The sequence below is a fragment of the Buteo buteo genome, chromosome 2, assembly GCF_964188355.1.
Source record: "Buteo buteo chromosome 2, bButBut1.hap1.1, whole genome shotgun sequence".
Classification (NCBI taxonomy): domain Eukaryota; kingdom Metazoa; phylum Chordata; class Aves; order Accipitriformes; family Accipitridae; genus Buteo; species Buteo buteo.
The window spans coordinates 80,002,663-80,027,474 of record NC_134172.1 but is presented as its reverse complement, the minus strand read 5'-3'; the positions used below and the strand labels follow the sequence as shown (position 1 = coordinate 80,027,474).

Here is a 24,812-nt window from a genome sequence, read left to right as displayed (position 1 = left end):
ATCTCCAACCTGCCTCTTGCATCTCCCCGTGCTCTTCTCTCCACCCTCCCTGTGTAGCAGCTACGCTCAGCGCCAAAGCTGACAGAACAGTGCTGGACCAGCGTGGCTTCCTCATGACTGCGGTGAGAGATACCAGCTCCAGACCAACGAGGCAGACCTTGGGATGCAGGCATGCCACAGCTCTTCCCCAGCCCCCTTTGTCATTGCGTGGTCTACCCTTGGGAACCCAGGGGAGAGCGCAGTGTGAGGAGCAACTGTCCAGCAGCACGAGTCCACAAGCTCCCAGTTTTCATCTGTGAGGTTGGGCTTCTGCATGCAAGTGCTGGAAGCAACTGCTAGACCCTCCCTGGAGGCCATCCCTATTGTGCTGCTGTCTGCTCCTTCCTTGTCTTTGTTGGATAATGGGGCTGGAGCTGGGTAACTGGTACTCCCAGTTTGAACTCATTCTGCAGATAGCTAACTGAGCAATGAGGGCCATGTCCAGGACCATGGGGGTCAGGACTGAGCCACTGTCTCTGGGCAGTGACCTTCCTGCCGTAGCCTCCATTTCCTTGTGTCCTTTGGGGTATGGGTATGCCATGGAAAAGCAGGAGAAGGTCCAAGCTTTAGGGAGCTCCTGTCTTATGCTTGGTATGCCTTCTGTGGGTCTGCCTTCCCAAGGGTGGCACAAGCAGTGCCTTACTCTTGCCTTACTCCTCAGCAGCTTTTGTAGCATCCTTGTGGCTGTTCTGAACAGACAGAGCAGTCCTGATGCTCATGCAGGTAGTTCATGCGACTCTGCTGGGAGGTGCTAAGAAGCCAAGGCAGTGCATCCAGGCCTGCATTAGCTCAGGTGGCAAGCTGGGGTTGACAAGGGAGAGCTCTCCTGCTCTGTTGCATCTTTTGTAGCTGATGGGGAGCTCTGCATTTTCTGCTGATTATAAGGGCTTGTCTCAGAGGAACAGTACTGGCGTGGCAGTCCTCCCAACAGACCTGCAGGCACGGGGAGCGCTGTATGAGCTCCCAGGGTGCTCGTCTGGCCTCTGGTTGGGTTCACCCCTCCCTGGGCTCCTGGGGTACCACTGCCCTGACTCTGGGACTGCAGCAGTGTTGGGCAATAGTATAGTCTGGAGGTATAGGACTGTAATGTATTGGGCAGTGCTATCTTTGCGTGCTGTTGCCTGCGTCTTCCCCCTCCCCCTGCCTGCTTTCCCCTGCATCAGCCTGCATTTGTAAAATGAAATAAATATTGACACGGACGGGATGCTATTCAATTTGTCCTGATCACTGGGCTGCGGTGAGTTCTGACAGAGCACAGTGTAAAACATAAGCTCAGGATGTAATTTCTACTGTCAACATGATGTACAGTATGGCTGTGCCAAACACACACCGACAAACTGCACAAGCTCTTGGGGGGGGGGCGAGTTGTACTGATAATTGGGAAGTGGGGATGACAGCCACAGGAGAGAGGGCATCACCCTGGACCTGGGGTCGTGTGAGAGTCTGGGGCTTCATTGCATGCATGAAAGCCTGCCTGGCACAGCAAGTGCCTGGGCACTCTGCCATGTGGGTGCATGCGTGCTGTGCACCTGCAGCAGCATGCTGCTGCCTGCTTGGGATGCTGTGCTGCAGGCTGGTTCTGGCTGCAACGGCAGCAGCTCCCACTAGTTATTTATGGCTCCGCTGCTCACGTGTGGCAGAGAGAAGTGGCGCTTCCAGCTGTTGCTGAAAGGTCTTCAATAACACAGGGAAATAAACGTTGTGCTAGTCTTGGTTCCTGTGCACGGGACATTCTGTGGTACTTTGCAGACCTGGGGTACTTTGAACCCTGCTGCAGCGTGTGCAGGCTGCCGCAAGGGCACAAGCAGGACTTGGGTGGGGCTCTTGGGTCTGCTGCCTCTGGAACAGGTCTGTGATGTGACAGCCAGAAACTGTGCACACCGAGGTGAGACATGACGCTGACCCTGGCTGTGGCCTGAATCTGTGACAGAAGAGAAAGAGGCTGAGAATTTATGGGTGGAGAAGAATCCGGTTTGTGGCAATGAACCTTGCCACAGATGCGTCTCTGGGTCGGTGTTTCTGGGTGGCTCTGGGTACTAAAGGCTGGAGCTCGCAATAGGTTGTATGGATGGGCTTTGCAGTCTGGGACCCGAGTGTCTTAGAGGTGCATCGAGGCAAACTGGGTTACACCACCTCCATTGCTGCCCACAGAGCCAGAGCATGCAAACAGCTCAGCTGAGCGTAGCTGAACTTTGGACATGCGAGACAGCCACCAGCGAACCACAGCAGTCCGGATGTAGCAGTAAGATGAGAAATCTGTTAAATGTAAAAAGCAGCATAATGTCTGAGACTCTAAACACAAGGTTGTGGTTCCCACAGCAACGGCAGCCCAGCCCATGCGTGCTCAGCGGGACTCTCCTTTCCGTGGCAGTAGCTGCTCTGTGGAGTGCTCAGATGCAACAGGACTGAGCAAGTTGCCTTGGGAACTGTGGGCCAGCTTGCCTGCCAGCCGGGGAGCAGCTCTGCTGGAGCTGTGCTCGCCCACTGCGGCATCTTTTGCCCTTGCTTCCTCTTCTCTACCTTGCTTTAGTGTGTGCATTTAAATTGTTGCTTTTACCGGTTTATTGATACTGTTTAGGGTTTAGCTGCTTCCGTTTATATGCTGTAACTCTAGCAAGGCTGAAAGAGGCAGCTCGGTGCCTGTCCATCCCTGCCTGCACGTAGGGCTAGCTCCAGTATGTGGCTTGGGTAGTCAGGTCATGGAGGAAATCGGCAGCTTGCAGCTGCCACTCGTGTGAAATGGTGCGATGAGGGGAATGCGGATGGCTCCTGCTGCCCTCACGGAGCCAGTGTCGGTGCTGTCTGCCAGCTGCGTGCCCTGAGCACTGTGTGCTGGGGACAGCCAGGGCGATGTGCTGCCATCCTGCCAGCTTGGTCAGGGCCCTTGGATGCTGATGTTACCTGTAGTGCCTGGACTTGCACCATTGGGCTGGCTTTCTTTCAGCCTCCCTATGCGTTCAGGAGGTCTTCAGTGGTTGCAGAACTGCTCTTTGGCAGTGGCATTGCTGCCTTGTCAGGTTGCTGGCAGGGCTTTATAAACCAGCGTGGAGTAGCCTGGATGGCAAGGAGAGGGTGCTGGGGTGGGCAGAGTGGGAGACGTCAGCAGCTGGTGACTGCCTCTCCCCAAGGCTCGCTCCCCTAGGTACAGTCCCTGATGTTAAATATTTTGATGTTTGATGATAGGGCTTCTCACCAGATGTGGTAGTCCTTGAGAACATGTGCAAACAGACTGTTTGTTAAGTTCTCTTTCCAGCAGTTGCATTTACCAGGTACAACCCATTTGTACTCAGACTTTGGACACATGTGGAGGCATTGCCTGCAAAAGTGCTGCAGAGTGGCAAGGGCAGAGATGCTGGATAGGATGTTCTTCCCACAATTACTGTTTGCCCTGGGTGCTGGCCTGAAGCTCTTGCTCTAGCACAGCTTGTGCTGTTCAGTTTATTGACATCTGTCACTATCTGGGGAACTTACTCCAAAATAGCTGCAAATTTCCCAGATGTGAGAAATTGGAGAGATGCTGTTTGTGGCAGTGGTGCGCTATATCTTGTTACACATATCTTCTAGATATCTATGTAAGCGTGATAAAACAGGTTTGTACGTGTCCTGTTATTGTCATCGTGAGTGTCTTGCTCTGAAGTCTGCTGCAGGTGGGGCAGCCTCAGCTCTGCTGCTCCAGAGCAAGGTCCTTTTATAACTGTGTTTGATCAATGAAGGCTGCAGTTACCTTACCCTGTGAGATTCCTGACAGTGGGAAGGAACAACTCAGTCTGTCACCCATCTACAGGTCACCTCGCTCCCCTAGGTACAGTTTCTGATGTTAAATATTTTGATGTTTGATGATAGGGGTTCTCACCAGATTGGCAAGAGTAGCTGGCCCTTCAGGAGCAGCGGCAGGAATGGCTTCTGTGTGGGGAGGCCTGACTGCAAGAGGGAGTCATGCTATTGCCAACGACCTTACGTGGCTGGTGCGGAGATGTCTTAATGACAAACGGTCTGGCAGAGAAGAGGGGTGGGGATGAATGCTAGTGCTTCAGTATCGTGATTGCTAACATAAAAATACACTGGAGACCCTGTGTCCCTTGGAGCATGAAGTGCACAGGACTTGCACACGTGACAGCGGACGTGCATGTGTGCATGGAATATAGCACGTGTATATTGAGGGGAAAACATAAGTGTACACCCAAATGAGGGACAAATATGGACAAAAGAGCGTGCCAGCGTGTATGAGTGCAGTTAGCTGTGCATGGGATGGAACATGAGTGCAAGCCCTTGTGTGTGAATACGTTTGTGCATGTTGCATGATGCACTACTTGTGAACCATAGGCAGTGTGGAATGATGCCTGGCACTAATGCCCCGTGTTTCTCAGTAAGCGTTTGTCCAGACGGGCAAATGCAGAAATGACAGTGCAGCTCACTGGATACTTTGGGAAACTGCCCTGTTGGTGCAGTCACACTAGGGGAATGGCAAGTGCAGGGAAGAGCTAGGGAAATACTTGCGAGCTGCCCCTGCTCTGAACTGCTGGGGCTGTTTAGAATCATGCTGGGGGCTGTGCAGAGCACAGTCCAGCTCCCCTTCTATAGGGAATAGATGGATATCTAGTCCAGGATCGTCCTCCTTTCCATTCATCCTCTTTCTCCCTCCTATTTAGGGTAACAGATGACAGGAGATTATTTCTGCAAACCGGTGAAGATGTGCATGTTTCATGAGTAGTTCTGGCTGTGGCTGGTGTCGCAGAGCTCTGGTGGAAGCTCAGCATGTTGGTGCAGGGAGAGATGGATGCTGCATACCCATCCCCATCTCCTGATCAGGCCTCTTCTCCCCAGGTGCTCACTGAATGCAGTCTACCCTTGGCCACAGGTCTCATGTCTTTATCCTTAGTCCCTTGCAGGTGGCTTGAAGCTTACTCCAGAGCCCTTTCGTAAACTCTTAGCTTTTAAAGTCAGCCAGGTGGCAAGTCCTTGAACAGATGCTTTTCTCCTAGCCCATGGATGCAGAAGCGAGATGCCAGGAAAACTTCTGCCAGGAAGACCAGCAGCAGTGGCTGGACAGCCAGCACATCCCACTGTCAGGCACTGGCATCCCCTGGCATGACTCTCGCCTGTGCATGCAGGACTGGTGCGGTCTGGCCCTCTGCAGGCAGCAGCAGCTGTGCAGCGCCAGGGGTGCTGCCTACACATCTCCCACCAGCACTGGCAGCGATGACCCCCGCAGCAGCATACCTCGCTCCCTTTGGCAACCAGGGCAGTGTGGAGAGGAGATGCCTTCGACAGCAGGGCTCCTTGGTCTCGGAGTCCCTGCTGGAGCAAATGTCCATAGTGATGAGAGTGCTGCAGCTTGCTGCCCTCCCTTCTGGGGTACCTGCTCTAGCAGGACCTGCAGGACTGGGCTCTGCTGTGGGGAACCTGGGGCAGGACAGGGTGGGAGATACTGACCAAGGCTGCACGGGCAGCGCGGGGGGGCATGGAGCCCTGCTCTCACACCAGCACTGACACCTTGGCCTTTTCCAGGCTCCTGGGGATGCTGCCAGCTGCCCTGTACCTCCCTGCGTGAGCCAGCAGAGGATGGAAGTGACCGGCATCAGCTGGGCAAAGGACGCTTCGCCAGGTGCTGGGATGTCATCCCCCTGAAGATGGGAGTTACAAACGGGCTTGTGAACCGCACGTGCGGCACAGGCGCCTGTGCTGCCAGACCCTTTGCGCAGTAGTCCAGGGCCACCGTGGGACAGGCAGACGTTGGCCACAGCAGCTCGTCCTGTTAACTCCTCTGTGAAACCGCACGTTGGAAAAGCTTCCCTTCGCTTCCCGCGAATGACGGTTGTGGGTGCCCGTGCCCTGCGCGCGGCTGTGGAGCTCCATGCCTGCTGGCAGGGTGGGCGGCAGGCTGTGCGTGACCCCGCTCCCCAGTGAGACCAGCGGCAGCTGAGCACGGAGCCGTGCAGCTCTGTCCCCAGGGACAAATGCCAGCTGCCAGACTCTTCTCCGGAGACCCAGGAACAGCCTGCGAGGCACCAGCGCTGGCTGCTCCCGTGCTAGCAGCGGGCAGTCCGGGACGCCTGTTGTTACAGATGTGACTCCAGCCTTACTGGGACAGGAGTGCTCCAGCTGCAGGACACAGCGCTCAGCAGGGATGGGGATGCTCTGCGTTGACCGGTGAGCCCCACGCTGCTGGTGTGGACTTTCCTCCTCCTCTTCCCTAAAGGATGCTAGTTGCCTATCCAAAAGCTACTGCTCATGCAGTCTCCTAGAGTGCCATGGCGAAGGGTCTGCAGGGCTTCTCGTGGACCATGCTGCTGCTGTTCTGCGCCATCCAGGAGCTGGGGGCCTGGGCCATGCACACTGCAGTGGAGGGTGCTGGCCTAGGGCAGCCAGGGGACCCTGCGCTGCTGGCCGGCGGGCGAGTGAAGCGTGGCTGGGTCTGGAATCAATTCTTTGTGGTGGAGGAGTACACGGGCACGGAGCCGCTGTATGTGGGGAAGGTAAGGTAACCCTGTGTCTCCATGGGACTGGCCAAGCCAGTGGCAGAGCAGGGCATCCTGGCAGCATGGTCGAGCCTGGTGGGGGAAAGAGGGCCTGCATGAAGGTTGCTCATGTGGGCCTGGTTAGAGGAGTACTCTGTGGACTGGGATGGCAGGAGCCTGGGCCCTCCTGGGGGGTTGTGAGGTTAATGTGCTCCCAGAGGCTCTAGGGCAGGAGCACGCCAAAAGTCACATCTACGTTCTTCCAGTCGTGTGCTGGGTTCCTGTGGTGTTTGGGGAGCGTGCAAGAAGGGGTGCAGCTCTGGGTGTTGTAGAGGCTGTGGGGAAGGCTCAGCCCCATCTCTGTGGGGGAGGACCTGCTGGGCTGGAGCAGACGTGCAGGGCAGGCATCTGCTCGTGCTGGTCCCTGCCATGTCTTGGGAGCCAAAGTGCTGCTGTAGCACCAAGGGCCTTCCGGACCCAGCAGTTGCTGCCGTAGTTGCAACCCCGACTTCCCGACGATGGTCCATCCCTGGCCTGTAGCCCTTTCAGCGTGGGGATAACGTGGTGGGTTTTGTTTCGTGGCCCCTCCCTGTGGCTCCCTCCTGGTCCTGGAAGGACTGTGCTCTGTTGGACCCGCAGGCTACAGCGGCTGTTGCCGAGCTGATTATCTCTGGAGATGGGGGCTGGCAGAGGAGATGTCCTACTCTGGCTGTGGCACAGAAATCCTGCTCTTGTTTGTGGCCAGAGCGAGGTTGTTGCAGGATTTATGTATCTCAGGCTGGCCTGCATAGCGTGGTGTGGAAGGTGCTTGGTGTGGGTATGCAGGGCTTGGAGGGACCCTAAGGGCCAGCACTGGTGAAAGAGCTTTCCTGGGGATTGCCAGGAGCTGTGCCCATCAGGCCGGTACTGTGGGCACTCCTGTGTGCCAGCTGGGAGCCACACTGTGTTAGCAAGCTGCTCCCAGGGCCAGATCCTTGCTGGGCTTTGCAGAGACAGCGGCACCGATGAACTTGCAGGGAGAGGTACTGGGAGGCTTCAGGCTTGTTGTAACCAGTGCATCCTGCTCTGCTGTGAGAAGGTGTGATCATGGTCACTGGAGCACGCTGGTCTCCCTGTGCTGGAAGAGCCCTGATCTCTCTCCGGCAGTCTTCCCTCTCTGCAAGGGGGTGGCTATTCGTGCTGTCCTGGCTCTTGCCATTGCTTGCACGCCCTGTGGAGAGGAGTGCCGGCAAACCTGGAGCTGCTGGCAGATAACAGTGCCTTGCTGGGCAGGACTGGGTCTGTCCTTGGGAACTTGCTGTTTTGCTGGTGTGTGACCTCCTGGGGTGTGGGGAGGCTGGACGTGGACCTCTGCTCCCTCTACTCCTGGTGCCCTGAGGCTGAAGGAGCATTTTGCCTTGGGGTTGCTGGGCTTTGTCCTTTTCTGGGAGCTGTGGAGGAGATGCCCTGTGGCTCCCATGTGTTGGGAGGATGTGCTATTTGTATACCGATGAAGGCAGTGCTAGCTGTTGGGACCAGTCAAAGCAGTATGCTGCAAGCCAGCTAGAGCTGCTCCTGGGGCATGGGCTCTCCTCAAAGGAAAATGCCCAAGAGCTCATGCAGCAGGGCTGTCTGATGGCCTCAGCCGTCTGGTCATGAGTGTAGAGGAGGCTTGAAAATGGGCTTCTTGGCTAGGGGCCAGCTGGGATTTCAGTGGTGATTTGTGTCCATTTCAGCAGACACTCGAAAGCCGCACTCCTCCGCCACGATGCTCAATGCAGTTACAGCTAATTCACAGCTCCCCTGGGAAGTGACTCGAAGCATCAGGCCCTGTCAAACTCCAGAGGTAGCCTAGCAACCGCCTCATCTCCAAAACGAACCCAGGAACCTACAACTAACCCATTTTACAGCCCCTTTCCACATCATTCACCGCATCACCCAGCCCGCTCAGAATAAACAGCCAGCCTGCACTGAAATCCGTTCCCCACGAATATTGCTCCCGAGGGCTGAAAGGAACCTGGGGCCGGGCTTTTCCCTGGGGCTGGGACAAGATGGGGTGCCCACCTGGAGCTGCCAGGGCTGGGGTGGCCCCCAGCTGCCCAGGGCAGTGTGCCAGCCCTCCTGGCACAGCCTGTGGGTCCGGGAGCCTTCCCACGCGGCGGACCCACGGCTCCCTGTGGTGTAGCTGGGGCTTGCCCTCCGTGGATGCCTCTTACACACCTATGTGTGCTTTTTGAAGGGCCGATACCATTTCCATAAAATCTGGGTTCTCTAGCTAATCCTTCTTCTGAACTGTAATTTCCCCTGAGGCTGCTGTCAGTTTGATGTGGATTTCTTTGGGTTTTTTAAATAGAATTATGGGGTCAGCACTAGTTACAAACTTCTGCATGTGGACAGATCTATTTTAGATAGAGGAGAGGATTAAAGGGAAAAAAGCAGATTTAATTAAGTTGGTAATATTTAAAGAAAATTGATGAACTTGGGCTTTATGAGTTGGAGCAAACAGAGTGCGCCTTTATTACGGGCTAGTTTTTATTTGATTTTCTTTCTTTTCCAGCCCCAGAGTCATTTTTTATTTGTGTATCTGTGCTTTCTGTTTAATCACTTTTAATAAGGAATGTGCACCTCTGTTCACATTTAATTTTGATTTAATTATTAGTAAGTAATTAATGGCTTCGTAAAATTCCTGGTTGTAGCCTTTTAGGACAAGGAAACTATTTTCCTGTTTTAACACACTGAACAGATCAGCCTTTTGTCCACCTTCTGGATGGCCCTGGCTGCTGTGGACCCTCTTGTCCTTGGCTGGAGGAGCTGAGCCGCGGGTGGGGGATTCCCTCTGCCCCTGGGGTGCAGTGCTGTGGGTGGCCCCCCGGGCTGGTGGGAGCTGGGGGGAAGGTGCAGTGGGGCCCCAGGGCTGGCACGGGTCTGCACTGTGCCAGGGCTGCCCAACTTTGCTTGCCTGCTGTGGCCGGTGGCAATGGGGGTCCCCAAACCTGCGTGGGAGCATGGTGCTCCCTGAGCCTGCCTGCTATCATGACACGGCCGGGCAGGAGAGAGCATCCCTGGGATGTGGTCTGGGCCTGTGGCATCTCCCCTCAGATGTCTGTACTCTGTTATCCAGCCCTCCCCCATTAGTTGTTGTTTAGCCAAGCAGCACAGATTTAGCTCTTTTAATCTTCCCTTGTAAATCAATCTCTACAGCCCCTTGAGCCCAGGCTCCATTTTTCTTCCTAGCGTTCCAGTTTGCAGGGATGCTGGTGTCTGCTCCAAGCAGTCAGCGATGAGTAAATATGTAAAGAGGATGTGCTGAGAGCACAGTGTGGTTCTGGGAAGAGGTGCTGGGTGGTTTCTCTCTGGCCTAATTATTAATCATGAGTCTGGTGTTCAGCAGAAAAATGCAGGTTTCTGTTACCTGTGCTGAACAGACCAGGTGCACCTTTTTCGTTCTGAAAAGCTTCATCTCTAGCATAGTAGTGAATGTTAGGGAGAGGATTATAAAGTGGAGGGGGCAGCAAGGTCTCCAGCAGCCAGTGGGAAGGGCTGGGGCAGGATCGCCAGGGCAGGATGCTCCTGCAGACGAGGGCAGACCACCCCTGCAGGCACTTTCGAAGAGGTGCTGCCCTGGCAGGTCTGTGGCCAAGCCACTGCAGCGGTCTCAGAGCACTGCTGGGCTCACAGCCCAGTTTGCTAGCTGAGTGAAGGTCTCCTTCCCAGACAAGCCTTGGGAGATGTTTCAACGTGGGCAGTAATATGTGAATGTTGTGTAAAATGCATTGAATTGTCTAACGTGTGGGCCCCTCACTCGTGAAATAAATATATAAACTGTATCTAACAAGACAAATATAATGAAGGCGTCATAAAAAAGAGGCAGCTCTGGTATAAATTCTTGCTGGTAGAGCTGTATGTCTGAAAGGTGGATTATAGAACTGCAGTTTGGAAGATTGAATGGCCCATAAACATTTTCATATTTCATTAGCCGATTAATGGACGGCTTTTTTCTTTTTCGGGGGGGACACACATGACTTTGCTGATTCTAAGCAGAAATTGTAGGAAGCAAATGAAAGCAGCTGATGAAACCTTTCCGGGGGCCTGTCCCGTTATGGATTGTCCCAATTAATGCCCATGCTGCTCTCTGTCAAGATGCATTCTGCCTGTCCAGTTACTGTTAATAGATTTCTCATAAGTGGCTGGATTGTAAAAACCTCATAACTCAGTTTAATGCCACCGATAAAATTATCTCTGGACGTCTGGCCTGGATTCCAGTCAGCTCCTGGTCTGTGGGGAGCTGCTGTTTACCCTTTCTTTTCCTAATTTCAAACAGTGTCTTAATTAGAAAACGAAGCGGAGATTGCCTACAAAAGCATCTTCCACAGGGTCTGTTTTTCAACCTGAACATGGGTCTGATTTGCCACATTCTCCTGCAGGCTTTGCTCAGGTGGGGGGCTCTGGGTGTGATGTTGTGATGGGTTGACTCCCCTGTTACCTTGCCACGTAAAGCCAATACAGATGTGCAGCGAGTACGTGAGCTCTCAGGCAGGGAGACTTGCCAGCACCGACTGCCCAGAAAATGGAGGGTGGCTGTGGCTGGGGCAGAGCAGGCAGATGAGGATGGGCTTTGGGCAGCTGGCTGGGTAGATGGGGACAGATGCTGGTGGGGAGCTGCCTTTACACCCCAGTCTGCTGTGCAGCTTGGGAGAGGTGATGCCACGCTGCCAGGGTCCTGGGTCCTTGCCCACAGGGAAGCCTCTTTTTTTGGAGCACTGTTGAATTGACCTTCCCTTTTCCATCATCTCCTAACCTTGTAGTGGTGGGGTTCGTCCCTTGGTTTGTGGTGTGGGTGGGTGCTGGCAGGATTTGTGATCTGCCGAGCGCATGATGGCATAGGCAGGACTGAAGTTCCAGTTTATTGGGCCTTCCTCCATGCACAGGCATTGTTCGGTAGTGCTCTGTGCCGCTCTCCGGTCCAGCAGTAGCTGAGGGAACAGATGGGCATCATGCAGTGTCCGTGGGCACCTTGTGCAGGGGCTCCACAGCCATGCAGTCTCAGCCGTGGGGGCACAAGCATGGCCCCAGCCTGCTCCCACCCTCTCCCTCTTTCCCTGGCAGATCCACTCGGACTCGGATGAGGGGGACGGCTCCATCAAGTACACTATCTCCGGGGAGGGCGCAGGGACTATCTTCCTCATCGATGAGATCACAGGTGACATCCATGCCACCGAGCGCCTGGACCGGGAGCAGAAAACCTTCTACACGCTGCGGGCTCAGGCCCGCGACCGGCAGACGGACCAGCTGCTGGAGCCTGAGTCAGAGTTCATCATCAAGGTGCAGGACATCAACGACAGTGAGCCACGCTTCCTGGAGGGGCCCTACATCGGCAGTGTGGCTGAGCTGTCCCCCATCGGTAGGTCTCCTGGGTGGGAGGAGGTGGGTTGGGAAACCTGCGCCTCTCTCCTGTCAAACCTTGAGCCTGCTGTACCCTGCAAAACTGCCTGCAAATCCCAGGGATTCCAGCTGAGATCAGAGCTTGGGAGCCAAAAGGGAAAAATAAATAAGGTGGCTTAAGGAAAACAAGTGAATAAATCCTCTGAGCTGATTGCCAGCCTGTGGCTGAGCGCTCAGTCTCAGCCCTAAGCTGTGCCCTGGAGACAGGTCGTGGCAGTGCCAGCTGCCCGCTGTGCATTTACCCTGGTTTTGCACAGCCCCCTCGCTCCCAAATGCTGGGGGGGATGGACTGAGCCCTTGCGTGCCGGGGGGCTCACGGCTGCCTGTGGTTCAGATTAGCCTGAGTGGTGTTTCTCTCTGGCTGCCTGCGCCCCAGCCCCTCCTCAGGCCATCCTCTGTGATTCTTTGCTGCTCTCCAGAGCCCTGTGGCTGCCCGGCCATCCCCCTGTGCATCCCCACGCAGCACTGCCGAGCCCCTCTCACCTGGCTTCTGGCCTTCCTGCGAGGGGCCAGGCGTTGTTGGCTGAGATTGGGGAATTCACGTCCCCTGTGACAGGAGTATGGCTTCCCTGAGTTACCGTTAGCCTGCCCGTCCCCTTGCCACCAGGCATCTTTTAAGTCCATAGGTGATCGGCTTTGCTGAAGTGCTGATGGCCAGGCTGGGACGTGTGCCAGGAGGCTGCATGAGTCCATCCCCGCAGGCATGGCGGAGCGGGGCAGTGAGCTTTGCGCTCACCTGAGCCTCAGGAGGGGAACAGGGACGTGATGCGTGAGCTGCAGTGTTGCTGCCCTCGCTCTCTGTGCTGGCCCGATGGTGGGTTGCCATGCTGCTGAGCACAGCTCGAGTCCAGGGAGAGTGGCTGGCTTGCTGCACTGCCCAGAATGTCACACCGTTCCCCATCTGCATTGGGCTATCTGTTATCCCCCATTGACTAGCCAGAGCGCGTAGCAGATTGCGCCTGCCGGCATGCGCTGCGAGCAGGGGACTATAAATCACTGTTCTCCAACGGCTGCATCAAGGTAGAAGACAGCCTGCAAAAGACTGACATCAAAGATAAGGCAGGTCCCCAACATTGTCAGCAAGGGATGAGTCAGCAAAGGGGAGAGTGACAGTGCCAGGAAGGCAGTGAGCTCCCGGAGGGAGAGCACCGGGGCCGGAGGGGGGGTCCAGGGCTGGGGGACCAGGGCTGAGCCGCAGGAGGGGCTCGGCAGGTCAGGCGAAACACCGGGTGCTGCTGGGCTTGTGCAGGCTGAAGAGGCTGGCTGGCTGAAGAGGCGTCCTGGAAGCAGAGTACAGGGGATGGTGCTCGGGTCTGTGCTGCCTCAGGACAGAGCTGTGGCTCTCCACGGTTAATGTGCAGCATATGGTGAGACTGGTGCATGGCCTCCAGCAGGTACAGATGTGCAGGAACTGCCCACACCAGAGGAGCTGCTGCTGCCTGGATGTCTGTTGACGGATGGCGAACAAGCTCTCCTGAGGCATCCAAGCTCTCCTTCCTCTTCCATTACCTGCACAAATCCTTTCCCGAGTCAGAGAGTGACCCCTTGAACTACAGCCATGTGCTCCTGGAGAAATGAAAGACAACACGTGGGCAGCAAAGCAGGAGGCATCCTGTTCCCAAAGGGAAGAAAGAAATTAAATTAATCTATTTTGCTTGAACAACATTTAAAAAGGAAGGAATTCTCGACTCTGAGTATTAGACAAGGATCCCAGTTCTTTGAAAATCACTAACAATTATGGAGCTGCCTGATCAGACTGATGTGAACAAGACATATCAAAGGAGACAGTTTCTATGCGAAATTGGAGATCAGAGGGAGAAAGAAACACTGTTTCACAACATGAAAGGAGGCGATTCCTGCAAATTAAAATACTCAGAAGTTTAAAGTAAAGAGAAGTGCTGTGAATGGCGTGGGCTGTGCTTCCAAGCTGCATGCTCAGAGTGGGGAGCTGGAGCCAAGAGCCTGTTCTGCTTCCCAGGCTGATGTCTGTCTGTCTGCCTGCTACAGCTTTGGAGCTTTCTGTAGCCTGGCCATCCCAGGGAGCGTAAGGGCTCCTCTGTAGCAGCCTAGCCCCGGAGATGGCCCAGCTAAAAGGGCAGGGAGAGCTTCACACGGCATCAGGCGGTACTGCCGCATGGTCCCCTGCAGTATGAATGCAGAGCTGGAGGGTACCCACATGCTGCTGCTGCTGCTGCTGCAAGTCCCCAGCTCCCTCCCAGTTCTCCCTCGGCTTACCAATGGTTTGCCCAGGAACAGACAGCACAAAGAACAGGATGGACACATCCTGGGAAAGCATAAGCAAGCAAGCCTGAGAAGTAGCTTTCTCCTCAACCCTCTGGGGTTCAGCAGCTGCCCTGCTCCTCCACTGTGGCCCTGGTGTGGACACAGAGGGAGATGGAGCTGGTCATGGACCTGGTGTGTGTGAAGTTCAGCTCCTGCTGCTGTAGGAAGGGCTGAGGATGCAGGACATGGGATGCTGCCTGGGCCAGGGAGGTGAAGTTCAGGACTTTCTTATGGGAAATACCCTGGCAGGGTATTTGTGTGGGAGTGCTCCTTTTGTGGCATCAAGGCCAGATGCAGCTGTGATCATGGCCTTTTCTGTGATTGCTATTGGTAGTGATGTTTGCGGTCTCTGAGCTGGACACATAATCTCCCCTAGACCTGAGGGGTATTTTTATAAGAGTGAATGGGGAGCATGCCTTGCAGCCTTCCTGAGTGTGGATGGATGTGATCCTCTGTACTGGCCAAGCAGGGGTAGGAAGGCTGGGCAGCTTGGGGAGAACTTGGATTGGCTATTAATACATCAAAATGAAGGTCAAAGCCTGGGGACCTGCTGGCAAACATGCCTGGTCTCGGCTCCATTTGGGTGCAGATGTTTTCCTGGATCACCAGTGTTTTGGTTCAGCTGTGCTCTCTGCTGGGGAAGGGGCTGGGTTGGGGCCACCCCAGGGGGCAAGGCTACTCTCCAGCTTGGAGCTTGTTTGTAGGGAGCTGCTCATTCCCTGTCTCTGCTGCTCTGCAGCCCAGCCTGAAAAATGAAGGGTGGCTGCCTCCTTCTTCCTCTCGTGCTCCTGCCTTCCCAGACCTTGCTGGGGTTTGTGCTTGGGGCCGCCCAAGTGGGTGGTTTTTCTTCTCACTCATGGCAGCTATCAGCCGCAGCTCTCCATTCCCTGCCAAAAGCATAGTCCCAGCTCCCGGAGGTGCGTACCTTCCTGGGGCATAAAGAGGAATAAAACAAATACGGTCAGATCCGCTCTGTGACAGCAGGAGCAGATCAAAGGACATTATTTGCATAATGAAGGAGCACTAATTGGGAGGGAAAGTCATTTGATTTCCTAGTGTCTAAGAGGGAATAACAAATGAGAGAACTGCACAAACTCTCACAGAGTAGCTGGGAGTGCTTTGCAACACACCTGCCCCTTGCTCTGAGCTGGGGCCAGGACAGCACATTTTGTAGTGACAGCATACATGCTGCTTGAGACTGTAAGACTACGTCGGGATGGACTACAGGTCTCTTTGTTCCAGGATCTTGTCTTGACAGTGGCCAAAGTGGATGGTTACAGAAGAGGAGGAACAGCACACACAGCATGTGTGATGCTCCTCTTAATATTCTCCCAGCCAGCAACCAGTTTCAGCTTGGGGATTTCTTCAGCTGTGGGTGGTTTCTGTGGGTTTAGTCAGCTTCAGCCTCTGTCTTCCATGAACTCATCCAGACTCACTGTAAACCTCTGCAAAGGGAAAGGAAAAGGGGTTGCTATTGCTATCTGATGGATCAAAAATGGCAGACGCAAGACGGTCAGGAAGGTAAGGCCAAAGTCTGGGATTTGTAAGGGGCAGAGGTGGTGCTTGGAGCTAACCCCAGCCCAGAGAGCCAGGCTGAGCATGTGCTATGCCCCTGGAGAAGTCAGTGTTTTCTACACACAGAGCACAGACCTGAGGCTGGCGCTGAGCTCCTGCACTTAGAGGAAGCACATCCAAAATGGAAGCTGACCCAACAGTTTTACCTGGGCCCCCTTGGCATGGCAGGACCAGCTGCGAGAGCAGACTTCACATGACTTATCTTTAGAAAGCTTATCTGGTCTGGGGCTGCTGGAGCATCAGGAGAAAGAGCACAGCTGCTGAGGACCGTTTTGCAGACAGCCGGGCACAGAGCCGTGGAATGGCGCTGTCGGGGCGCAGAGGCGGCAGGTTTGACCTGGTGCTGTGTGAGGCTGGCAGGGAGGGCAGCTGGAGCTGCAGCGGGGCAGAGGGCTCTCCCTGCTCAGCCCCCCAGAGGGAGCAGAGCCTTGTCCTGCCTCAGGGCTGGCAGCAGCTGCTGGGTGCGATGCGCTGGGTCCACCTGGGCTGAAGAAGGCAGGGGCTGGTGGTGCTGCCTGGGACTGTTTCTGCTAACTCCCCCTGTGCCCGCCACCAGGTCAGGACAGCCGACTGCCACGCAGGCACGTGAGCTAGCCGAGGAGCAGTCTGTCTGCAGGACGGGGGCCTGAGCGGCAATCCCTGTTGCAGCCCCTCTGCTGTCCTGTCACCTCAAGAAGAAACTGGGGGCTAAGAGTTTGCAGGCTGGTCTCTGCTGGTAGCTGAGGCTCGGCCTCTGTGGGTACCCCAGTGCAGATCGCTCCAAAATGCTCGAGTTGAGCAGAGTCTAGTAGCAAAGGAAGAGACCTGCAGAAGAAGGTAGGGTGGGACCCAGCTAACTGCCTGGGAACTGCAGGAGCTTCACCTTGTAACAGGAGATGCTAAAATTAGCTGTATTTTGGGCTTCTTTCCTGAGCTCCCTGGGGTCTGCTTAACAGCTGTTTGCCGCACACAGGCATGAGCCCAAATCCAGCACACAGTGCCTTCCTGCAAGACAACTCTGTTGGTTGCACAGAGTGTGTATTGCTGCCCAGAGCTCACTTCTGGGCTGCTTGGGGAGCATGCAGAGCCTGGAGTGAGGGACATGCTGGGAAATGTGCATCCTTTCATCAGAACATCACTCCTCGGTGCATTTTGCACTCCTTATTTCTCTGTGTAGTACCAAGTCCAGATTAGAGACGATTTGGCTGTAAAGATGGAAACTTGGGGTCAAGCCCTGACTCTAGCACAAAGCTGGCTGAATGCAGAAGTAATTATTGTGAAGAGAAATTGTTTAATCTCCACACTGGAAGCAGAGAAAAATACTTTAACATGCAGCCAGAACACTTGCAGGCGGTCTGATCTTTTTTTTTTTTCCTTGATAGAAAGTGCTCAAAACACTTGTGTGTATCTGGAAGCTGTTGGGGCAGCAAGTAGCTGGGAGCTGGGGCTTGCCCTGCCTGTTGGTCCTCAGTAAGACCACCTCTTCCCCTTCCCCACTGCACTCTTGGTCACGGTGCAAGCCCTGAGCCCTCTGCCCTGCACGTCTGAGCACCTGCTACACCCTCTCATCCAGTCTGCATGTGCTAAGCCCCACAGGGAACCTGTGCCCCTAATTTAATGCTTTGGTTTGCTCCCCAAGACACCACGTTCACCTGCTTGGTGCCAGGGGCTGGGGTGCAATGGGTTTCTCTGGCCAGACACCCTAAAGGATGTTTCCATAGTTGTGTTTGAACGATTCCACCACAGCCAGGTTAGCTCCCTCGGGCTTGTCCTGCGGGGCATGAGGGCTGTGCAGTAAATCTCCTCTGGGTTGGATTTGGCTTTCTACCAAGTCAGGATGTTTCTGAGATTGCAAGAAACTCACTTCTGCTCCAGTAATTTTCAAGCTCTGGTTTATTTTCTTCCCTGATGTCCTGCCTGCTTGTTTCTGGAGTGCATCAGCCACTGCATGTGTTGGGGCAAGATGAAAGCTGTAAATTGCATTGTTTATAAAATCTTAGCTGTCCCCTGCCCCCACAGCAACCAGGTCCCTGAGATGGGAGTGCTGCACTCTGGCATCAGTCCAGGGCGTGTGGCTTTGCATGACAAAGCTCTCCTCTCGGGGTCCTTTATATTCTGCAGGGCTGAACTGACCATGTGCTGTCCTGGAGCTGGCTGGATCTGCACAGAAGGGTGCTCTAAGCAGGGGTAGAGAGTTGTCCTTTGGGCTCAGTCTGAGCTGGAGGTGCAAGCTGCGTCCCCAGAGCTGGTCTGGAGAGCGGCTGGAAGCTCCTACCCCTACCAGGGAAGGATGAAGGCTGCCATGAGGATGGGCAGTCAAATTTAGCAAGCATTGGCTTTTCCTGCTACCCGTTTGCCTCTTTGCAGGCCTGGAGCCTGGCTGTACTTCTGTCCCTGGGGAAGTGACAGGTCCCATCGGCTTGCTTGTGGATTCAGCACAGGGCCTCTTTACTCTTGGATGTGTTTAGAGTTTGCCTGTCAACGTTTCTTTTAGCTAAACGTGTTTGGAGCGAGTGGCATAGTAAGTGGTCTGGAGCCATTAGCTTTCTACGTGCAGGCGGATGACACCTCCCAGGATGGCTGAAACTGGCCCCAGAGGCTCTAGGTCCTGCAGGGAAGGTGGTGACGGATGCTAGGACAGGTCTGCATTAGTATTCCAGAGGCGTTCTGCAGAGCCCTGTCCATCCGAGCCAAGGCGCTCCGGGCTGAGCTGCTGTTTGCCAGGCCAGCCCGAGGACCGCTCTGCGCGGCAGCGTGCCGCGGCGGGGGCAGCTGCGGGGGGCTGCTCTCTGCGCTCACGGCCGCAGCAGGAAAGGACCTTGCGGAGAAACAGCTCCTTCATCCCCCCGGCTCCGGGGGGCATCGCCAGGTGCCTTTCGATGCTGGGTGCCGGCAGCCCCTCTCTGCGCTGCTGATCCCGGCTCCATGCTGGGTGCAGCAGAGACGGGATTAATCTCCCTGGCCTGCGGAGTCGAGGGCTGGCTGATGTCCCCGGCGGGTTTCCAGGACGGCTCAGGGTGTGGAATGGGGACAGCCCAGGCAGGGCTTGTGGAGCTGGAGGATGGCTGGTGGCCAAGGTCTGTGTCCCCTCCTGCACCCAGCCCGCGGGCACTGGGTCAGCCGGGTGCTCTGCGGCCCCAGCATGGGCTGTGGGGGAGGATTGCTCTGGGAGGGAGGGTCTTGGCCCCCCTTTCCTCTGGGGGGAAATGCAGTTCATTTGATCTGCTGTGCCAGATCGCACCTTTGCAGTGGGAGAGTAAGAGATGGACTCGACTTGTTAATTTTTATGTAAAATTGTTGGTTTCCTCTGGTTCTGTGGGGTTAGCTGGCTGGGGGAGGAACCGAGGTCTTCATCTTGTTTTACATGTCTAATTATCTCTCTGGATATAAGTTCAGGCTTCCTGGTTATGGGAGCTGGGTTATGCAGTATGTGATGGATGTTTACATTTTATTTATTGTATCTTTTATGGCTAAGGCACATGCCAGAAAACTAAACAAAAGCCGTACACGCTGTAGTTGCTGTGGGCAGTGCCATGCTTGGAGAGAAGGTACTAATGTCAGAGCAGGGGTGGGAGCCGGTGTTCCTAGGCAGGAAGGAGGGGATCAGGTTTAGCTGGAATTCAAGACCTATGTTCTTCACATTGAAAGAGACGGGGAGGGAAGGGTGGAAAAGTGATGATTGGGGGTTAAGAGAAGATGCTGGAAAGTTGGACTTCTAGATTCCCGATATCCTATAGGTGACCTTGAGCAGGCTGCATTGCATCTTTGCAGACTAGAAGTCAAGGCACAAAGCGGGGTTCATGTTCCCTAGCTGCCTGTTGTTGCTCTTCTGTTAATGAGATGCTATGGGAGCAGGTGAGGAAAGGCAGAACCTTCATCACCTTCAGGGTTGCTGGCTGGAGCATAAGGGCAGTATGCCATGATCCTGCTGCCTCTGAGCTGAAGGTGCCTTGCTGCAATGCTCCTCATGCTGCTTGGTTTCCTCCTGCACTGGAGTGGAAAGTGCTGGCCTCAAGCGTGAGGCTCATGCCTGGGACCCGGCAGCCTGGATCTGCCACCCCGCAGTCCTGTTGTTCCAGCGCTTGGGAGCACCCAGCAGCCGGAGGCAGCCCTGTGGGCCAGGAGCCTTCTGTGCTGCCTCTGGAGAACTGAGGGCAGCAACCCACCTGGCTTGTCCAGGGCATGGCTTAAAATGGAGAAACAAACCCCACCTCTGGGTGGGCATGGATCCTGTCTTCCTATTAGACACTGACACTGATGCAGTTTTGCAATGTTCAGGTACATACTGGAACACAAGGAGTATAGCTGTTTGTCAGAGAGATGGATTAGCTGGTGAATTATACAATTGAGTGAATGCATCTGGGGAGAAGCAGCATCAGATGCAGAGCCTGATGCAAACTTTTACTGGCTAGCCCTCCTCTTTAATGATCACTGGGCTGGCACCTGCGGGGTGACAGCACTGAGATGGCTGGGATGGAGGGTTGTGGCATAGTCCTTGGGGCACCAGCTCTGTCTGCATGCATGCAGTCCTGACACAGGTTATACTGTATACACGGCAAGTGCAGGCAAATAACTCTGGGTTCCTGTACATGTGGGTGAGTTTTTGATCTCCTAACCCTTTGCCTCCTGAGGTGCCTAGGCAAGACCAAGTGGTTCTTGGAGTGTGGGGTGTTTGTGCAAGGTCAGCAGGTTCTGCCTGTGGTGATAATGGGTGCAGGAGTGGGTGCTGCTGTGGACACTGGGCATGGACTCTCAGCTGGTTGCTGCCAGGCTGGGCACAGAAGGAGCCCTACCTGTTGCCAGGGGAAGGTGCTGCTTTTTGTGATTCTCGGACTTTGGCACCTCTAGCATCCCTAGCAGGGCTTCTCTGCTGCAGCTGGGAGAGGGATGCTTGGAGACCCCGGTGCCATGTACTTTCCCTTCTCTGATCCCTTCCTTCTCGGCTTTCTGAGCAGAAGCTTCCCAAGGGAACATGCCAGAGTGCCCAAGGGGATGTGCAGGTGCTGGTGTGGGGTGATCTCCTTTGGTCATATGTGGTGAAAGAGTTGTGTGATGGCACACAGGGGCAGGAGGAGGCAGGACAGACCCTTTCAAAGAAACACATGCAATAGTATTTCTTAAACAGTTGTTTGCGAGGCAGGGAGGCAGTGTCGCTGTGGTGTAATCTGGACGTGGCTGGCAGGGATGCACCATAACTTCACTGGAGACAGCAAAGCATAAATAAGTCGACTTGAACTAGCTTGTTGCTGAAGACCGATGAGGGGGATTCTCATGTTATCAGCAGAGCTGCAGCTCTAAGAAGACGGCCAGGGAGAATGAAAAGCAACCATGGTAACTGCTCATTTTCTTCAGTGAACACCCTTTTCAGGAGATCAGAAGCAAACTGGTCTGGGGGGAGCATGTGCATCCTAGCTGCTCACAGCAGCATTGCTATTTCTGCTGTCTTGTCTCCTGCCTGAATACAGGCTGGGTTGGTGCAGAAGCACCCTGGCTGCCTGGCTTGCCTGCAAGCTGTGGGCTTGTGGTCTTCTGACAGGGGAAGAGGAAGGCACCATGAAGTGGAGCTCCTCATTCTTGATCTGGATGGTTCCAGCTCCATTTCTGCCTATCATGACGTGGGAACAGAGGCTTCTTCTGGCTTTGTGTGTACCCCTGGTGTTTAGGAATGTAATGGGTCTAGACTCAGATGCTGACAACTAGTAGTAAGCCTGGCTCTGGGTTATTCCTGACATGGGTCTAGCCAAGACCACCCTGTGACATTGTCTTTGCAGCATGTGGATGGATGCGCTGCAGAACAGAAGGGTTTCTGGACCAGAGTGTGGTACCTCTTGTCCTCAGCTGGTGGCACAGCAGCCCTAAAGAGGTGTGCGAAGCAGAGCAGAACTGCTGGATGCAGCAGTGTGAGCTGTGAAATGCTCTCTCCTGGCCCTTTCAGTTTGGGCTGGTCTTATGCCCTGGAGTCAGCTCTGAAGCAAAACCTACCTTTTAACTGTGTATTGGGTTTGCATTGCAGGGTTCTGGTGGCAGGGGGGCTACAGGGGTGGCTTCTGTGAGGAGCTGCTAGAAGCTCTCCCTATGTCTGATAAGAGCCAGTGCCAGCTGGCTCCAAGACGGACCTGCCACTGGCCAAGGCCAAGCCAAGCAGTGACAGTGGTAGTGCCTCTAGGATAACATTAAGAAGAAAAAGAAAGTTGCTGCGCAACAAGAAAACTGCAGCCAGAGAGAGGAATGAGAATATGTGAGAGAAATGACTCTGCAGACACCAAGGTCAGTGAAGAAGGAGGGGGAGGACGTGCTCCAGGCGGTGGAGCAGAGGTTCCCCTGCAGCCTGTGGTGAAGACCATGGTGAGGCAGGCTGTCCCCCTGCAGCCCATGGAGGTCCACGGTGGAGCAGACATCCAACTGCAGCCCTGAGGAGATAGATGCCCAAAGGAGGCTGTGACCCCATGGGAAGCCTGCACTGGAGCAGGCTCCTGGCAGGACCTGTGGAGCTATGGAGAGAGGAGCCCACACTGGAGCAGGTTTGCTGGCAGGACTTGTGACCCCATGGGGGACCCACGCTGGAGCAGTCTGTGCCTGAAGGACTGCAGCCCATGGAAGAGACCCACGCTGGAGCAGTTCGCCAAGAACTGCAGCCTGTGAGAAGGACCCAAAGGTGGGGGAGGAGTGATAGAGCGGCTTTGGTGGGCACCTGGCATCCAGCCGGGGTCAACCTACCACAGACTGCAATCATTGCTGAGGGATCTTGTCCATTATAAAGGCTTCTCTGCCACCCTTGTCAGCTCTTGGCCCTGGCAGTATCTTGCAGCGGGGAGTTTCCCAGTTGGTTTGATCTTTCCTATGAACAGCTCAGGGCTCTTCTCCCCATCCTGTACTTCATCCCACCAGAGAGGTGACTCGTGCCAGTGCTTGACCTCTGGGTCAGGGATGTTCTGAGTCTGGTGCTAGAGGTGGAACTGGGTAGCCTGTCCTCACAGGTCTTTGGTCACACCATCTCCTTTCTCAGAGGTGTCTGTAGGTAGGATTAGGCTTCCCCTCCTTCCTCTCTTCTGTTGTCCCTGTAGATCTAAGTCCCTTTGCTCCTGGCCCCATTCTCATCTCCTGGGTCCTGCTTTTGTCAAATTGAACATGATGTCAAATTAAAACCATCACAGGGACAGTTGGAGTGAAGCACCCAGTTTAATGAGGCAGCGTTGAAAATCAATAACTTAATTGCAGATGTTTGATGGACTTTTATCCAATTTATAGTCCTTCTGCCCTGCTACGTGTAGAGCATGAGGACACAGTGCTGTGTCTGGCTCTGGGCACGCGAAAGCCTTTCCTCTCCCATGGTTGTTGTCCCTTTGCCGGTCTGTCTGCTGCAGAGATGTGGTGCTGCAGTGTGGATCAGGCCCTGGCTGGGATATCCCTCTACGGGCTGGAGGTGACTGTGTTGCTCAGTGCTGACAGGAAAGGGGCAGCTGTGGTGGTAACATCTTGTCCCCAGCTCCTTCCCAGATGGTCCAGCAGAAGTCTGCTGGGAGAAAAGCTCCCAGCTGTTCAGATTAGTGGTCTCCTGGAGAGCAGGTCCTGTCTAGACAGCAGCCCTGAGGCAGCCCAAGGTCCGGTCCCTTCTGCCACTCTGCAGGACAAAAGGGGCATTTGCAGCAGTATCTGGAGTCTTGGCTTTTGGGGGAGGCAATGCTGCATTTGCACCCAACTGTTCTCGTTTCCATCAGCATGTGTGAGTGGTCAGTGTTGGCCTCTGCTCTCCTGTTCTGCCAGCCCCTGGCCCTGAGGTTTGGGTTGCTCTTCTCGCCTCCTCCCTGACTTTTTGTTTTCCTCCTTGTCCCTGCTGCAGGCACCTCTGTGATGCAGGTGATGGCATCTGATGCTGATGACCCCACGTACGGGAGCAGTGCCCGGGTAGTCTACAGCGTGCTGGAGGGCGAGCAGCACTTTACTGTGGACAGTAAAACAGGTGAGCAGCACCCAGCTGGGCTGGGGCGTTCCGTGGGGGTGTCAGGAGACCAGACCGTGGCCACGCATCCCGCCTCTGTCCGGCGCACGGCTGTGTGCCAGCAGGCCTGTACCTCTGTGCTGGCCGTTGATGCTGGGGTACCCATGCCACGGGCATTCCTGCGTGTTGGAGAGGGAGCTCGACAGCTGCTGCCCGGCTCCGCGCAGTGCCTGCAGCAGGCAGCACCGTGGAGCAAGACCGGCAGCTGCCAGCCTGAGTGTCCTGCCTGTGCCTGCAGTGGCCAGAGCTCCTCTGTGTGCTCTATGCCCAGAGCAGGAGTGCACCTGCAGGCGCATAAAACATCAGTGTGAAAGGTTTAAGTACTACCAGAGGGGCCTTACCAAAGGCTGCATTGTTATCACCAGGGCTTTGATTAAAGGTAACACTTTAAATTAAGGATCGGTTTATAAATGTTCTATTAATATTTAATGAAAGAACAGTAGAAGCTGCTCCATTCCTTAATAACTTATAATAGAGCCTGTTGTAAAATGCCTCTGTAATAAATCCCTAGCAGATGATGCTCTGACATACTGGTTAGAGTAGACCATAACCAGGAGATGTCGGGGTATATATTCTCCTTGCCTCCCAGGAGTGTGACTCTCATTACCCTTAATGGGAGCCTTGCAAGCTTTCTAAGGAGGGAAGACACTCAAATGCTAATAAGAGGTATTTAAGGCACAAAGCATGCAGTAAAGTACCCACAGTTTAATGAAAAATTGTCAAAGGACAAGCAGGATGGGTAGCTGCAGCTCTTGTTGGAAAGCTGGACAGCAAAGTGTTTCCCCTCCCTCCGCTGCTGAACCACAGTGACCCAGGCTGAGATCAACCCCTGGACTTGAAGTTCCAAGTCTCTGTCAGGCTAACATGTGTCTGTGCTAATTGATATTTTCTAAGGCTGTTTTTATGTAAGAGTGAAATTTGTTTGGAGGCTCTGGTCCAAGGAGAGTGTAAGGAAGGTGTGTGTGCCTGAGCCTCTGCATCTGTGTGAAACCATGCACCTCCTGAAAACTGGTCTGGTGCACATGGGCAAGCCAGTCACAGCCCTGTCTGTGCCACCA

The 24,812-nt window shown here is 54.7% G+C and overlaps 1 protein-coding gene across 2 annotated transcripts in view; it reads left to right on the top strand.

The window, feature by feature from the left end:
* The first annotated feature begins 6,093 nt into the window (after positions 1–6,093).
* Positions 6,094–24,812, top strand: part of CDH22 (cadherin 22) — a 61,135-nt gene continuing 42,416 nt past the window's right edge. For both annotated transcript variants that reach the window (XM_075022371.1, XM_075022370.1), the window contains exons 1-3: positions 6,094–6,515; positions 11,583–11,877; positions 23,596–23,715. In XM_075022371.1, the coding sequence (XP_074878472.1) occupies positions 6,291–6,515; positions 11,583–11,877; positions 23,596–23,715 (640 nt within the window). In that variant the 5' untranslated portion in view covers positions 6,094–6,290. The remainder of the gene's footprint in view (positions 6,516–11,582; positions 11,878–23,595; positions 23,716–24,812) is intronic.